The sequence below is a fragment of the Astatotilapia calliptera genome, chromosome 18, assembly GCF_900246225.1.
Source record: "Astatotilapia calliptera chromosome 18, fAstCal1.2, whole genome shotgun sequence".
NCBI lineage: Eukaryota > Metazoa > Chordata > Actinopteri > Cichliformes > Cichlidae > Astatotilapia > Astatotilapia calliptera.
Genome location: NC_039319.1, coordinates 1750286 through 1768347, shown reverse-complemented (window position 1 = coordinate 1768347; position 18062 = coordinate 1750286). Strand labels below are relative to the sequence as shown.

The window sequence follows — 18062 nt, the reverse complement described above, 5'->3', positions numbered from 1 at the left end:
TGATGCAAATATAAATGGTGTTTTTCAGATTTGTAGTTTTGCTGCTGATGGACCGAACTGATCTGACTTGAATGATTTAAGTCTGTGTGAACACGACAGAGTCACATGTAGCCTGAGGGAGCACTTTTAATATCAGCAGCATTTGTTTTATTGAGGAATTTATGGACTGAATCCAGACTTGTGTCACAGACTTTTACTTTGAAGGTGAGTTTGGAGCAGGAGGTGGTGGTTTTATTGTGGTGGAGCAGACAGGTGGAGAGCAGACAGGAATGCAGCAGATCCAGAGATGAAGCGAGACGAGATCAGCCTGAAACAACAACGAGGAGCGAAGACAAAAACCCGTTTTGGAGACTTTTGCAGCAGCTGAACAGAGAGCGCGGCAAAGAGTGGCGAGAGCTTTAAAAACAGCCCCAAACAAAAGAGCCTGTGTGGGACCCACGCGGAGAGACAGGCACACTGAAAAGCACTCCGAGAGCTCAGGTTAAAGGTCTGGCTTCAAACACATGAAGGAGAACCGTGCCGTTAACTCAGTACGAAGACGTTTCACAATCATGTCTTTGTGCGTGTGTAATAAGACACGTGTAATAATGTATCTATAATATACAAGTACACGGGGAACAGGAAGTGCAATGGTTCCCGTACGGCCACTCTGAAAAAATTCCCGTGCATTTGTACTGAGACGGGACGGAGCAGAGGAGAAGGTGTCGCCGGACTTCCTGGGATTTCTGAAAATGTGTTGTGTGACTTCCAGCTCGTACTCCGGTTGGCTGAGAGAAGTGAAAATCTCAGAGCTGTGAAACGATTCAAAAGCAGCCCGACAGCGATCACGTGACCAGAGAGACGACCCTTCAGCAGTCATGTCTTTACTAACACTGATTGGTCGAATGGATCCAACCAATGTTGAGTGAGTCTGCCACACACAGTATGAAACTCATCATTCAGCCTCAGTCAGACGGTTAAACCATAAATCTGTACTACAGTAGTCCAGCTTACCTAAACCCAGTATTACTCCAGTTAAACCAGTGCTGCTTTTATTTGACAGCCTGGATTCCAGTCCCGTGACCCTCAAAACTGACCGACTGACCTTTAACTACAGACTCTCCTGCTGTGACCACCTGCAGCCTGACAGGAAGTCACCTGCACAGGTGAGCGAAGGCGTGACCTGAGGCCTGGGGCTACGTTCACAAACAGATCATCTGCTGCGATCAGGCCGCGGCCCAGGAAGAACCTCAGCTGGACGCTCCTGTGTCAGAGCGAGGAAGAGGAGGAGGAGGAGGCTGCAGAGCTGAGACAGTTAATGAGCACGCAGTCAGCACTGTAATTAGACTGTACCGAAGACAGAGGACTACAATTATATCTCAGCTCTGTCACTGCTGCTCGGCCTTCAGTTTGCAAACAACAAGCAAAAAGAAGCACAGGAGGAAGAGGAGGAGGAGGAGGAGAATAAAACAGGGTTTAATTTCCTGCTTTAGTATTTTGCTTCACGCCCTGGTTTTAAGTCTCAGAGAGCGTCGGGTGTTTCAAAACATCCAGTGAACTCAGAGAAAGGGTCAGAAATGTTTGATTCAAAAACACTCTGGACACAGTCTGAACAGTAAAGACGAATCAGTTTGACTCCAGACTGAATTCAGCTAAAAACACAGAACAAATAAATCTAACAGCACTGGAACAGGATACAGACAAAGATCGCTCATCGTATTAATCCTGAACAGTCTACACCTGCGAATAAATCCACTTTAAATCCAGCATGAAATACAGGAAAATTCTAGTGTGAAACCAGTGACTCATCAAGCACAATTTCCAGTATTTCCAGTATAACTTATTAAACTGCCTCAGACCTTTAAAATCAAACATTCAACCCAGTATTAAACCGCAGATTCAGTATTAACAGCCCACAGACACTGGTTTCATCCCCAGTAACAAACACATCATCCAGCCATAATCCAGCTTTAATCCAGATCTGCCAGTAACTACAACAAAATGGTTTTTGCAGATAAAACCAGTTGTAACCCAGAATTATAAACCCAGTTAAACCAGTATAAACTCAGGGTGAGTCTGCGCTGGACCATCAATAAAAACCAGGAAACTCCAGTGTTAAACCAACGATTGCCCAGTATAAATGTTGCCCAGTATAAATGTTGCCCAGTATTAGGGCTGCCACGATTTGTCGACTAGTCACGATTACGTCGACTATCAAAATCGTCGACGACTGATTTAATAGTCGACGCGTCGTTTGAAGCTTTGTAAGATCGCAAAAGACATAGGAATAATAGCAGGATTTAAGAGTGTAATAACGGACTGAAACAGAAGATGGCAGCACTGCACGTACAAGGATTCCAGCTGCCGTTAAACCCCGAAGAAGAAGAAGAAGCTGTGTCCCAGAATTCATAGCGCGGCCCAGCTCAGTTTCCAACAATGGCGGCAGCTAGTTAGTTTTAATGTTACTCTTATTATTCTTTCTGGGTCACAAAATAAACGTTTAACATATTTTCAGGCGAGAATGTAGCTGTGTAAACCTCAAATATCTGCTCAGTTTATCAAGACACCGCATATTTTCAAACGCGCTCCGACGTTTTCGGAGACGTCTGTTACCCACTAGCTCGATAGCTAGCCGGGGGCTAGGCTAACTAGAGCCGTGAGAGCACCGGACTCCCGGCAAATCGTTTTCAAACCCACCGCCGTCTTTCACTACTCAGGTTAAATATATATGAGTCACTTAGATAACTTAAAAATGTTGTTGTTTGGCTTTTTTTTTTTTTTTTTTTTAGTATTTTATTTGTTCCTGAGTAAATCGGTTTGGCTGAGATTAAAGTTATAGTTTTTACACAGCTGAATAAACGTCAAGCAGACAGCTGATTATCAGAAGTGTGAGATGCTGGAGAATTTACTCCGGTGTCCTGTTATAGTTTAGATAGCAAGGAGTTTATTAAACTTCACCGAAACAATCTGCAAATTTCATTAAAATTGAATAAACTCATCTTGTCTTTATTTTTAGTTAGCACCTTAAAAGCTTAAAGCTGTAAGCTAATGATAGTTATATAAGCTGTAGTTTTACGTCCAGTGGATGATGATCTGATTAGTCGACTAATCGCAAAAATAATAGGTGACTAGTCGACTATCAAAATAATCGTTTGTGGCAGCCCTACCCAGTATAAATGTTGCCCAGTATAAATGTTGCCCAGTATAAATGCTGTATTGACTGTAAACACAGGAACATTTTCAATGACATCAGTTTGAATGAAGCATTAAACCCAGAAAATTCCATCATTAGATCCTGTAAATTTCCAGTATGAAACCAGTATAAATCTGATATTGTACCCAAGCTAAAAACCAGTGTTACATTCCCACCAGTAGCCTGGTATTAAACCAGTTAAGCTTTTTTTCAAACAAGTATTTACACCAGTATCCACACACTCACTTGCCTGATTTAATACCAGAATAATCCCAGTAGAGATCCAGTTCATACTGGTTGTTAGGGGCCTGTTTTGTGGGGGCAGACCGGCCACATTAACATATAAATAACCTCCCCCCTGTGAGGGGCCGGTGGGTGGTGGGGGATTAAGGAGGTCATTGAATGAATGGGCTCCTGTGTGGCTGAATGACGGGTGAGGGTCAGCGTGGGGGTGAGCTTGGGGGGGGGGGGGCTTCTATCAGTCCTCTAGCTGATCAATAAACTCATCAATGCGGGTAACTCCGAGTCAAAGCTTTTTAAACTGTCGGCGTGTTGTTTCCCGACAGCCTCGCGGACCCCTGCAGCTCTGGGTGGGAATCCCCTCAGCCCGGGCGTCGGGGGCAGCGGGGGTCACCCGCGTTCCTTCAGACGGACGGACACTGGACGCTTTGTCCTCAGGCATTCCTCGGTCAGAGGCGACGTTCCCACACAGAGCCGCAAAATTACAGGCTGCACCCGAACGCCTCATTACAGCAGACAAACATCCACCTGAGAGACGCAGCGCGCCGACACGTCACAGGAGCCAGAGCTGCAATCACAGGTTACACACAAACCTCCCAAACTGCACACAAAAACTCTCACGCCTCAGACAGCTGTGAACATCTGGCAGCTGAAACATCCACCAGCAGAAATTCACCAGAAATGCTCCACGACTGGTTTCTAACTTCAAACTTGTGTAGGAGACATCATGAAAATATTCGCTTTTTCTTTTAGATGCAAACAAAGTGAATAAAATCAAGACTTTTTTATATTTTACACTTTTAAATCTTATATTTAAAATATATATGAATCCTTAATTTAGTAGAAAAATCTTTAATACAATGATTGTTATGATGCCGACAAACGTCATGAAAACAGGATCACTAAAAATCAAATAACCAGTATGAAACCAAGGATAGAACCGAGTTTATGGGTAAAACCAGTTTCAAACCCACATAAATCCCAGACTGACACCATCAGGGCCCAGCTTCATACAAACCACCACAACAACCAGTATGAATCCAGCTTCTAAGCAAATATCGTCCCAGTAGTCTCCAGTATAAATATATTTCTCCAGTCTAGTTAACCCAGTATAACGTCACAGTTAAACCAATATAGGATTAGTGTTTAACCCAGTATTAAAGTCAAACCACAGGTCGCCGTGACGCCGAAAACGCCAACAAGCACAAAAGCTCGACGCTAAAATAATTTTTATCTGTTTTATAGTTTTTAATCACACACACACACACACACACACACGTGCACGCGCGCACACACACACACACACACACACACAGAGCTCTGAAGAGTCCAGGATGAAGCTTCCTCTTCATGTGATGTCACATGACGCAGGTTTCTGTCTGTGATCACATGACCGTGAACATCGTCACAGAGATACTCAAACCCTCCTCATCACAGCCGTTCTTTTGTTTTCACTCTAATCCTCCTGATGACAGCAGGGTTTGGCCTCACACACACACACACACACACACACACACACACACACACACACACACACACACACACCTGGTATTACATAACCAGCTCTGATCTTACCGAGCATGGCGGTGGCGCCCTCTGCCTGGAACTCCGGGAACTGTCCCTCTGAGGGGACGCTGACCGTCCTGCGGAGGCTGCGAGCCTTCGCAGAGTCTGTGGGGCTCTCCTGAGCGTCACCTGGAACCTGAGGGGGAGGAAGAGGAGGAGAGGGAAGTCAGAGAGTGTGTCGTGGAGAGGTCACGACCTGTGGGAGCTGCTCAGTTTTACCTCATCATCCTTGTTGAGCAGGATGAGCTGGGTGTCGGTCAGGATGCAGAACTTCCTGTCCCAGGAGCCGCTGTTGGTGTACGGGCTCTGACCGCAGGAGAATCGGTGAGCCGGAGGACCTTTAACATCTGGAAACAGAAGTAGCTCAAATCAGAGGAAGATTTCTGCCAGTCAGGCGCGACAGACGCAGGACAGACGACTTTATTACGATTAGTGGCGTCAAACACATCAGAAAGATGGAGAGATAACATGAGAATAATTTGAGCAAAGAATTGTTCCCGTTCTACTTTCCTCACGTAAAACAAAGAAAGGCCTCCAGTCGTTTCATAGAATTTAAATAACAATTTAAAAAAAAAACATTAAGATAACTGTTTTTATTGGCAAAAATAATTATTTTAAATATCTATATAGATCTCTCTCTCTCCATATATATCTCTGTTTCAGTTTAATATTTTTTATATTAAAATTCCAGAGTTGAAACACTAAATTCTTTATTAATCCAGAAATAATCCAGCATTCAAATCTATATTAATCTCAGTCAAATCCACTGAAAGTCTAATATCAGCACAGAAGGTCTGAAGCTGTCCCCACAACCCGGATAAGAGGTAGAAAACGATGGATGGGTGGATAAATGTGCAGGTTGCAGTCAGACTGAAGCCTGCAGAGCTCTGGCTGCTCCTGCAGGGGGCGCTGTGGATCTAAACTTCCCAGCCTGCTCTCAGCTCCAGCAGAGGAGAGGAGGAAGAAGGGCAAATAAAAACGAAAGTGATGTGAGGCATCAGCTGACTCAGCAGAGGTCAGAGGTCACGTCACTGTGTATTAAAGGGGAAGTCTTCACACTCCAGCTGCTCAGCTCTGATTTCTCACTTTTACTTTCAGCCAATCAGCTGTTGGTTTGTTGTTAAATTATTAATAAGAAGAAAAAAAGTTCCCACGATGATGTAAGCATCACGAACACAGCTCTGCGCTGCAGGCTGACGGGCTCGTTCACTGAAGCAGTCGTTATTATGTTACTGTTGTTACATGAAGCTTGTGCTCATGTGCTGACGCAGGTTCATCACAGCCTGAGAAACTTTCTTCTAGGGAAACAGATTTCACAACCTGACACAATCAACCTCATCAACCTTCAGACGGGACTGAAAGATGCATTTTTCTGTGGAGGGTAAAAGCAGAGCAGAGGGGTGTGTGTGTGTGTGTGTGTGTGTGTGTGTGTGTGTGAAGAGGTGGACAAAGCTGTGTGTGCCGGCATCTGTTCGAGTAAACAGACAGTGCTGTCACTGCGCCTAATTGTGCTGGGATCATTCAGTGTTTGTGTGGCTCTGCAAGCAAACACACACACACACACACACACACACACACACACACACACACACACACACACACACACACACACACACACACACAGAGTATCTAGGCTGTGGCTTTGTTCTGTTTAATTCACTTGTTCGTGTTTATTGTTTTTGTAAATATTTAATATTTTTAACAGCTCGAGATGTTCCACATTTTTTATAGTTTCTTCCCTTTCAGGTTAAATTTACAGCTGCAGAGAAAAGGGAAGACAAGCAGACGTTATCAACTTCCACATTCTTCAAAACTCAGCATGGTGGAAATAAAAAGCAGGAATCTACAGTCTGGCTCTTAGCGTCACCTCTTTAAGTCCTTCACCGTCTAAAGATTAGGATCAAGTTTCCTAGAATCTGCTTTCAGCTCTGCTCCTCCTCATATTCCATCAGGTATACCACAAGGTTCAAGTTTAGGCCCCCTGCTGTTTTTAATTAATGACTTTACTTGAAGATACATCATTAAATAAACGTCCTCTTGTAACTAAACAACCTAAATTAGCTTAAAACTAATTAAAAAAAGAACTAAACCCAAAGTTTGTCTGTTATTTACACTCACACACTGCAAATACACAAAAAGTTCATTAAGGATTTTATTTCGTAGGATAATTATCAACATAATTAAGAATAAACCAAACAAATGTGTTATTTGGGTCGATTTATCTGGAACTGTGAAACCAGACCGGTCTTCATCTGTGAATCTGTGACTTTATTAACACAAAAGCTCCATCACAATCTTGCAAACACACTCGGGTCACTCTGAGGTGGAGGTCTGTGGAGGTACCCTGCACCACCTTTGTGTCTGGGCTCCGAGCAGAAGGTGGAGAACACCGAGGATGCTGTGCTGCTGCAGAAAGCAGCTGAGCAGCTACATTTTCAGCAGACTATTTCTGGCTGCATACTAAATCACCCACGTCACGCTCAGGCCTCCAAAGCCCCCGAGACGGCGAGGGGACGCACACCTGCTTCTGCTCAGAGCCGCCGAGCGAGAGAGCGGCGAGCACGAACAGAAGGATAATTGGATGTTTCTGTCTCGTCCTGTCCACGAGGGACTCCAGCTCGGATAATTAGCTGATCTCAGGTCTGCTGCCACTGATGAGACATGTGGACGCCTCAGAGGGCCGAACAAAGACAGGAAGCAGAGATGGGACGCCGCCGCACGCCGGCCTTACATAACAACACGAACCTGCCTGAACCGCCACGGAGATGCTCGGCCAGGAGAGGAGGAGGAGGAGGAGAGAGACAAAGCTCGTCTGCTTTAAACCCCACACAGCTCCACACAGCTCCACCCATCAGAGACCAGCGGAGCTTCAGATGTTTGTTTTCGTGCTTCTTGCAGGGAAATCACTCCTCCCCAGTTTCTATCTGACATGCTCCACATATATTCACAATTCTCTCACAACTGATTATTATTATTAACTTTTAATCATGAGGCTCGTTAAATTTGAAGAAGTAACTTCAACTTCAAGGGCTAAAAAAGTGAAACTCCAAAAGCTGCACCTTCTCTGAGGTGTACAAGCGAGTCATGCCTCAGAGGCTCCGACGTTAAAACATCCAACTTTACAGCTTTGAACATGTTCGGTGTTCGGCTACAAAAAGCTTTTTGTGTCATCAGCTGTGCGTGGGGCAGAGTCATCACTGTACACGTTTTCATATCGCCATATCTGCTGAGATTAGCAGCTAACCGCCGCCATAACTCATCTGGCAGGATTCCAGGAAACGAGAACCTGAAGCTGCTCGTGTGATGAAGACTGAAAGCAGCCGGAGACATCGGACTTCTGCACTCCGTCACGAGTGGAGACGACTTATTCGGTCTCCGTCTGTGAAACTGCGCTGCGGTCTTTGTGAGGTGGCGGTCCACAGGAAGTCCCCCCCCTCTGTTGCCGCCTGCCTCCCTGCCTGCGTGATGGATTAAGCTTCTATATTTGCCGAGCGGCTGGATGATCCAGGCCCGGTGAAAAGGTCAGAACCGGCCGGCGGGATGACGAGCTCACCAGAGAGTGAAAACGATTTGTCTGCTGCTACCGGACACGCCGCAATCTGCAGAGCGTTAATCAGCTGATGAGCCAAACAGGCCGCGTGATGGTCTGATGAACTCTTCTTATAAAGCGATTCGATGTCGGCGGCGAGGCGCGTCCGACTGCGAAGTGAGATGTTGGATCTCCGTCATCCATGCGCTCCACTCACACACAAAGCGGACGCGTGTCGGGCTGAACTGCTCTGTGCACTTTGGGTCATGGATTCCAGCTTTTTATGGCCAACGTCTGAGCCGAACATGAGCTTCTTCACCTCTGAGTCACAGCTGAGGCCAGGATACACCTGTCCCACTCCAGCTGCAGACACACTGACACGACGACTCATTTATTTGCAGATAAAAGTCTTCTGATGCTCATCACAGAAATATCAGAAACTGAAACATAAAAAACTCGACCTGGGTTCACACAGCAGGTGGACACGCTCCAAAACTCACGGTCTAAAACACCGAACAGGTCTCCCCTCACCGCTCACAGACGTTCATTCCCACTGTGTTCAAATCACTCGTATCAACTGCTCACGTGCCCATGAGCACAGCACCTGCAGTGGTCACAACGAGGCAAGAGCAAAATAAACTTTGTGTTTGTGTGTGAGAGTGTGTATTCGTATCTTTGTGGGGACCAAAATCCACGTCCCCACAAATTTAGAGACATTTTTGAGACACAAAATGTGGTTTGAGTAACAGGTTACAGTTGTTATGGTCAGAGAAAGTATGTCAATCAGATGTCCCCACAAGATAGGACATCCCAACGTGTGTGTGTGTGTGTGTGTGTGTGTGTGTGTGTGTGTGTGTGTGTGTGTGTGTGTGTGTGGGGACAGGTGGTGGACTCTCAGACATTCCCAGTGGAGGTTTGGCCGGAGTCAGGTTTCTCCACACACACACACACACACACACACACACACACACACACACACCCTGGGCGTGCCCGTGACGCTCTCAGTGTGTTTGTGTTTACATGAGTATATCTGGACTCGCTCTAATTGTTTTTTCACACGGTTATTTTCGTGCTGCCGACTGACGGAGGCTGAAACTCCACCTGCCAGAAACCCGACCCCGCAAACCGAACACCTGCACGCCGCCCAAAAATGCGGACCAATGAAAAGTTAGACAGGTGAAGTTAGCGCGTCACAAAAACATACATGTGTGACTAAAACCAGTTTCTCCCCAAATCGTTCAAAAACAGATCAACGAAAGTCTCAAAGTCAAACTCAGGGAATAAGAATCCTGCTGTGTTGTTCCCAAAGTCGTGTCTAACACCTGCCGGGACACCACAGCTCCCACACACACACACACACACGCACACACACACACACACACGCACACACGCACACACGCACGCACGCACACACACACGCACACACGCACACACGCACACACACACACGCACACACGCACACGCACACACGCACACACGCACACACACAGGCCGCTTTGTCTGTCAACCTGTAGCAGCAGGCAGGCCCAGTTGCTATAGCAGCCGGTAAACACGGACGCTTTCCTCCAATCATACTGCGGTGACATCACACTGCTGCTTTATCAAGATGGGACGGTCCAACAGGAAGTCGGGAGGTGAAACCAAAAAGAGAACAGAGAGGGGTGTGTCACCGAGACTGACCCAGGCTGCAGATAACGCACACAGATCAATACCAGCACACACTTCCTGTTCTGATCAGACGTGGAGGTCAGAGGTGAAAGGCTGCACTTTGACACCTAAAGGTTCAACTCCTCCTCAGATGTTGCACAAACTTAATTCAACTGTTTCCTGACTTAAATAAAGGTAATCGAATATATCACTTAACGAAGACACGGAACTCTTCAGATTACAAATGTTCTGAGAGACCTGTGCTTGCCCCGATGTTGATGTGACACACATATAATCAACTCTGTGCAGCTTTGCCGCAGTTCTGGAAAACGTGATTATGGAGGGAGAACATGCGTCCTCCTTACATCAGGGAAGCAGCACAAACCAGTGATGGAGAAGTAAACAAGAGAATATTTGTTATATTTGCATGATGATAAAATATTTGCTGCTCCAGCAGCTGTTCAGGCTTGATGGGAAGATTTGTTGGACATGCAGTCAGAGGGGTTTACCCTGTGCAGACCTGAGCTCCCCCCGTGTGGCGCCTCCTTCAGCAGCAGCACTCTGTGTGGCGTTATCAGCCTCTCGCATCACTGTGGAGGGAGTTGGCCCACTCTTCGTTACAGCGCTGATTCAGTTCATTGAGGTTTGCAGGTATTTGTTTATGCACAGCTCTCTGAAGCTTGAAGATTGTATCCCACCAGAAGGCTCCAGGGCTGCACACTGACAAATGCTCTGCTCTTATAGCAGAGATCAGTCAATGTGTTTGATCACGAGCACCTGGCTGACCCTCCTAAGTCCTAACAGTGAGGGTGGAGTTTTTCACGGGAGTGCAGAGATCCTGGTGAAAACTGATCACGTGATCGGATAAGACGAGGAAAGCAAAGCAGAAAATTCACAGGAATAAGAGCAGAATTTATTTTTGGCGTGCTGATGGGAGAGAGGAAGTCGATAAAATAAAAATGAAGATAATTCATTTAATAAGGTACGGCCAGCTCCTCCCCTTCCTGAGGAATCGCTCCAGCAGATGGAGCCGTGCGTTTGATTCAGCACACATTTTACTCCAGAAGCTCCCATTTATCCGAGCTTGGGATCGGCACATGGAGGACACCGACCTGTGACCAGTGAGGTTGAACCATGCGGTCAACTAACTGTGCACACCCCAACATGACCAACACATCAAGCATAACCGCCGCAGTCGTCTTCTGACAGAAGACCATAACGACTCTGAGCCGAGCGACAGCCGATCCAAACACGGCATCGCAGTATCTCTCATTAGCCAACCTGCAGATAGCAGCGTTTGTCTGCTTGTGGCGCACAGTTGGAAACCGTGCTTTGGTATTTCTCTGCAGGCAGCTGTTCAGCCGTTAAACCCAGAGGAGCCATCGGCAGCTCTGAGGTGTTAAACAGGCTGCAGGGGAGCTTTTGTCCGAGGGAGGAAATTACAGCAATTAGCAGCCTGGACAGAGAAACAGTGTTTTTATAAAGCTGCCCTCCGTCCAGGCGGGAGGAGGAAAAAACCGTCGAGGTTGTGGACGTCTGCGGGGAGACATTAAAGCTGCAAGTGTGAGAAATAAACGTGTTTTCATGATCGATGAGGGGACAAACTGAAGTATCTTTGAAAAGTTTCCAAAACTCGGATTTATGTAAATATATCATGAGACCTCCTGGACACTAGGTGGCGATGGTGTTTCCACACCTAACCAATCACAGACAGAGCTGGAGCTAATAAATGTCAATATAAACAAGGTGACAAATTTAAACTCTGGCCTGATGGTGGCGCTATGAGTTGAGGATCAGTACTTTCACGTGTCTAAACCTTCCTGATTTAACAACTTCCCTTCGTGTACATGGACGTTGTGTAAAATTAAAGGTTCACTTTATAGTTTATGGCTGTAAGAGCTGCCGTGAGACTGACGTAATAAAACAAAGGGCTGTTAGAAATTAGGGCTGCCACGATTAGTCGACTAGTCACGATTATGTCGACTATTAAAATTGTCGACGACGCATCGTTTGAAGCTTTGTAAGATCACAAAAGACGCAGGAATAAGTAGCAGGATTTAAGAGTGTAATAACGGACTGAAACAGAAGATGGCAGCACTGCATGTACAAGGATGCCAGCTGCCATTAAACCCCGAAGAAGAAGAAGCTGTGTCCCAGAATTCATAGCGCAGCTGTCAACAATGGCGGCAGCTAGTTAGTTTTAACTTTACTCTTATTATTCTTTCTGGGTCACAAAATAAACCTTTAACATATTTTCAGGTAAGAATGTAGCTGTGTAAACCTCAAATATCTGCTCAGTTTATCAGGACACCACATATTTTCAAAAGCGCTCCGACGTTTTCGGAGACGTCTGTTACCCACTAGCTCGTTAGCTAGGCGGGGGCTAGGCTAACTAGAGCCGTGAGAACACCGGACTCCCGGCACATCGTTTTCAAACCCACCGCCGTCTTTCGCTAGTCAGGTTAAACATGATATATGAGTCACTTAGATAACTTCAAAATGTTGTTGTTTGGCTTTCTTTAGTATTTTATTTGTTCCTGAGTAAATCGGTTTGGCTGAGATTAAAGTTATAGTTTTTGCACAGCTAAAACTGTCAAGCAGACAGCTGATTATCAGAAGCTGGAGAATATACTCCAGTGTCCTGTTATATTTTAGAAAGCAAGGAGTTTATTAAACTTCACCGAAACAATCTGCAAATTTCATTAAAAATTAATAAACTACCATCTTGTCTTTATTTTTAGTTAGCACAAACACTTCAAGCTGTAAGCTAATGATAGTTATATAAGACCAGATGCTGCTGGTGCAATAAGCTGTACGCTGTACCTCCAATGGATGATGATCTGATTAGTCGACTAATCGCAAAAATAATCGGTGACTAGTCGACTATCAAAATAATCGTTTGTGGCAGCCCTATTAGAAATATCAGTGCGCTCATTTTGGGGAATTTACTGCAGGATCTGTACACTAACACTTCCAGGGACGGGACATGAAGCCGCTGCGCTGTGTTGTGAGTTCAAGCTGTAAAAATGTGCCGGATGAGCCGAAGCTCGCTCTGCTGCAGGTCCTCCTGATGTCAGCGCTGCTCTCTGGAGAGGACGCAGACAGCACTCAGCTCAGCAGCACAGAAACGTCAACACGAGTCTGCTAACAGCTCCTCACGCCGCGTACAGGGACGGTCTGGAGGTCATTTTTATGACATTTTACTTCAGCAGAAACTGAACTGTGCTGCAGCTCCTCGCTGCATTTAAACCTGCAAAAACAGCCGCGCGAGAGCAGCGAGCACAGCCCAAACAGGCCGCCCGAGGCCCACCAACCAGCCACATCGCTGGCTGAAAACACTGATCGCCTGGTTAAAGTGAAGCTTTCTGCTGGGAAACTTTGGGTCCAGTTATTCGTGTGGATGCCACCTAAACACACGTACCAACCCCCAACCTCCCCCACCCACTCCGAGGGACACGGTGAAGTTCCGCTCTGCTGATCGGGGAAAGCTGCAGTTTTCCTGCTCAATCATGTCGAGTTCATTTTATTTTATTGGTTTGTGGAAAATGAATCAGCTAAATCTGATTCTCTCACATCTCATTATGTGTGAAGCTCCAGCCTGCTGGCCCCTCACACTGTTCCTGCTGCTGCTCTGATAATGAATAAATAGTCTGAGTCTCCAATCAATCATTAATCGATGGTTTTTTGTTATCGCTTGTACTCGACGCGTCCTGGCAGCAGCGACGGCGGCTCTTTGATGCTCAGCCTGAAGTGAAGGCGGCTGGTTTAATATTTAAACGTGCTGACTTCAGCTGTACTCTGCTGCATTTGCATCTGCAAAGCAGATTCTCTCTCTCTGCTGTCAATCATGGCGGCAGCCTGCACAGAGGGGGGCGGTCTGAAGGGGTCAAAGGTGAGCGGCAATGTCGCTTCCCATCACCCGAGGGAGCAGCAGAGGAGCTCCCGAAGGACTGAAGGAGGTTTGCTGTGTTCACACAGGCGCCGCAGCACACGTGGAAACGTCCGGTACGACGGCTTTGTTTAACCCACCGGTTCTTGTGATGTCACGAGATGCCGATGAGCGCAGCTGTCACATGTCCTGTGGGAGGGGTGGAAAGTATCCTGACCTCATTCAACTGTGCGGTGTCCACGTAAGAGCCGCAAGATTAGCTGGATTTTGATTTCAGTCGCAATTTTAGTTTCCAGCAGAAAACAAATTATTAAAAATAAAAAAATCACTTTTCACCGCAAAGCTTATTTTAATTTCCCGTGTTATAAATCAAGCGCACCCTCTGACACCTCCGTAAACACTCAAACTCAGTCGCTGGTCAGTTCAGCTCACAGCTAACGTTTGTGTAAAGTGTCAAATACTCGATCTGATGAAGAAAAGCCCGGGCACGAGTCCATCACGGGTATCGGCCTCGCAAACGAGTGAACAGCAGATCAGAGATCGATAACCCTCAAAGGAGGTCCTGCAGACCTCGACAGGAAGAGGACTGCTCACAGTACGAGACACAGATGTGAGAACAGAAAAGAATAATCCATCAATATTTTCCAGTCTCTGATCCTAAAAATCACATTTGCTTTGATATTGGATGGCTGCTAACTTTCTGCTTCTTAATTCAGATCAAACTGAGGTTATTGTACTCGGCCCTGAAAATCTTAGAAATATGGTATCTAACCAGATTCTTACTCTGGATGGCATTACCTTGGCCTCCAGTAACGCTGTGAGGAACCTTGGAGTCATTTTTGACCAGGACATGTCCTTCAATGCACATATTAAACAAATATGTAAGACTGCGTTCTTCCATTTGCGCAACATCTCTAAAATTAGAAATATCCTGTCTCAGAGTGACGCTGAAAAACTAGTTCATGCATTTATTACTTCCAGGCTGGACGACTGTAATTCATTATTATCAGGAAGTCCTAAAAACTCCCTGAAAAGCCTTCAGCTGATCCAAAATGCTGCAGCAAGAGTCCTGACAGGGACTAGAAAGAGAGCAGATTTCTCCTGTTTTGGCTTCCTGTTAAATCCAGAATTCAAAATCCTGCTCCTCACATACAAGGTCTTAAATAATCAGGCCCCATCTTATCTTAATGACCTTGTAGTACCATATCACCCTATTAGAGCACTTCGCTCTCGCTCTGCAGGCCTACTTGTTGTTCCTAGAGTATTTAAAAGTAGAATGGGAGGCAGAGCCTTCAGTTTTCAGGCCCCTCTTCTGTGGAACCAGCTTCCAGTTTGGATTCAGGAGACAGACACTATCTCTACTTTCAAGATTAGGCTTCAAACTTTCCTTTTTGCTAAAGCATATAGTTAGGGCTGGACCAGGTGACCCTGAATCCTCCCTTAGTTATGCTGCAATAGACGTAGGCTGCCGGGGGATTCCCATGATGCATTGAGTTTTTCCTTTCCAGTCACCTTTCTCACTCACTATGTATTAACAGACCTCTCTGCATTGAATCATATCTGTTATTAACCTCTGTCTCTCTTCCACAGCATGTCTTTATCCTGTCTTCCTTCTCTCACCCCAACCAATCGCAGCAGATGGCCCCGCCCCTCCCTGAGCCTGGTTCTGCTGGAGGTTTCTTCCTGTTAAAAGGGAGTTTTTCCTTCCCACTGTCGCCAAAGTGCTTGCTCATAGGGGGTCATATGATTGTAGGGTTTTTCTCTGTATCTACTGTACAATATAAAGCGCCTTGAGGTGACTGTTGTTGTGATTTGGCGCTGTATAAATAAAATTGAATTGAATATTCAGCAGTCTGGTTAAAAAAAAAAAATCTTTCCCCTTAAAAAGGGTTTATCCTGCCAAACGCCTGTGGACCCGGAGCAGGACGGCGCCGTCACACAGTCCAGTCTGGAGGGTTCTGGCTGCAACACAAAACAACCTGTTTTCAGACGCATTCATGTGGGAGCCTCCACGTTCCCACCGCCGCTATTCGGAGCACCAAAAGGTTAATGAGCTCAGGGCTGCTTTTGTTACCCAGAAGCTTTTATTGTGGAGGGCCAATTTACATACAAAAGGAAGACACACACACACACACACACACACACACACACACACACGTGTTGTTCTGTCAGTGTGAGGACCTTCGCTAACATAACGCATCAGTTGGACCTTCAGTTTAGCTTTAAGGATGGAAGTGCTGTCTGAACTTCCTGTCCACACAGGGTCACATGATCACAAACCTCCTCCCTGAACCTGACCAGCGTTGACTCTGCCTCATCACACTTTTCTGTATCTGTGCCTTGATGTACTGGTTATGTTAGATAACGTCTGGTAAGAGACTGAGCTGAGAGACTGATAAAGAGTCTGTGGCGCTACAGTCTGTGCTCACGTGCACGAGGTCCAAACACCAAACAGTGTTAGGCATAAAAACACTGGGTTAGGGTTGAAAAACGGAGAGTTAGGTGAGGCAGACCCAATAAGACTGCTTCATTTAATCTCTGGGAATGAGGACGAGCTGAGCTGGCTCTGAAGCCAGCCACACACACACCTCATTGAGTATGCAGGAGCTGTCCTGGCCTCAAACACACACACAGGGTTTCTGTAGGATGCCGTGAGCCAGAACACCACCACACATATCCTGCCTCAGCCACACACACACACACACACACACACACAGAGAAAAGAGCCTGATTCACCCTCCCAGTTCTCACACTCAGTTTCCATGTGAAAATGAACAGCTACTGCTAAGTGGGGTCTAATTAACCCAACTCTGTGTGTGTGTGTGTGTGTGTGTGTGTGTGTGTGTGTGTGTGTGTGTGTGTGTGTGTGTGTGTGTGTGTGTGTGTGTTTACAGAAGTGAGAGCTCTGTGGTTTTGATTACCCAGCATGCTCTGGGCATGCTGGAAACTTTCACACTGTGTCTGTTTACAGCCGCTTCTGTTCACGCAGACACATTTACTGCAGTCCTGAAACTGTGTACAAATACTTCACTGTGCTCCACGCTGTACGGCTCTGTGTGCTCTTCATTACTGCTGAGTCACAGCAGAATCAAACACAGTGACTTGAGGCTTTCTGCAGATTAAAGTTAAGCAACAGAAAGCAGAGGAAAGCCGATCTTTATTTATTTTTGTTAAAATGCTGAATTTTCTCACAGACTCTGGTCTGTTTGGGTTTCACTACTTCAAAGTCTCAGGCAGAACAAACTGACAGATCATAAAGTAGAGGGAAAAAGTTTTCACAATAAAGACCTGGGTTAGTTTCTTGTTTGCAGTCATGTCGTGTTGACTAACCCTGCTGGCACGGCTGGTGGGGCATCGCCGCTCTGAGCGACCACACGACGGTGTAGAAACCAGAAGCTCTGCGTGCTGAACCTGCCCGAGCGTTCACATGTTTTTAAGAAATACACCGAGCTGGCTGTACATCTGTGGGTGAACCACAGCAGGAACTAATACGCACACTTTTCTACAGCCTCCAGAGCATTGTAGGAGCTGTAGTTTATAGTTTGACACAAGACTGAAAGTAAAAGGAAGAACAGCCTGCAGCAGGCTGCTGACCTGTGCAGGTGTGCCCCGCCTCTCGCCCTGTGACGGGCTCTAGGGCACGGCGACCCTGAAGAGTATATCTGGTGAACTGAAGTTTTGAGCCAGGGTCAGATTACCACTCATCACAACCGCATGTGGGACCGGCTCAGACCGGATTTTAAAACTGATTTTAGGCCAAGTTTTAAAACTTGTTCATGACTGATTTTACACTGGTTCCCAGTTTGAATCAAGACTGGTTTAAAACCTGCTCTGGAACTGAATTTGGACTGTAGCCTGGGCTTGTTTTAGGTCTAATTTAGCACTGCTTTGAAACTGGATTCAAACTTGATTTTGGGATTGAGTTCAGACTGGTTTTAAACCACTTACGGGCTTAAATGTTTTGGACTTTGGACTTTTTAGAAACGTTTTACGGTAGATTTGAGACTGGGATGGAGCAG

General features: G+C 46.1%; 1 protein-coding gene across 5 annotated transcripts in view; it reads right to left on the bottom strand.

The window, feature by feature from the left end:
- The window catches only part of rasal2 (RAS protein activator like 2), a 62912-nt gene that overhangs the window by 30686 nt on the left and 14164 nt on the right, over positions 1-18062 (bottom strand). For 4 of the 5 annotated variants that reach the window (XM_026149134.1, XM_026149132.1, XM_026149131.1 and 1 more), the window contains exons 2-3: positions 5198-5325; positions 4988-5114 (exon numbers count right to left, since the gene is read on the bottom strand). In XM_026149134.1, coding sequence (XP_026004919.1) covers positions 4988-5114; positions 5198-5325 — 255 coding nt within the window. Of the gene's footprint in view, positions 1-4987; positions 5115-5197; positions 5326-18062 lie in introns of those variants that run through there. The other variant, XM_026149135.1, reaches the window with a different exon arrangement.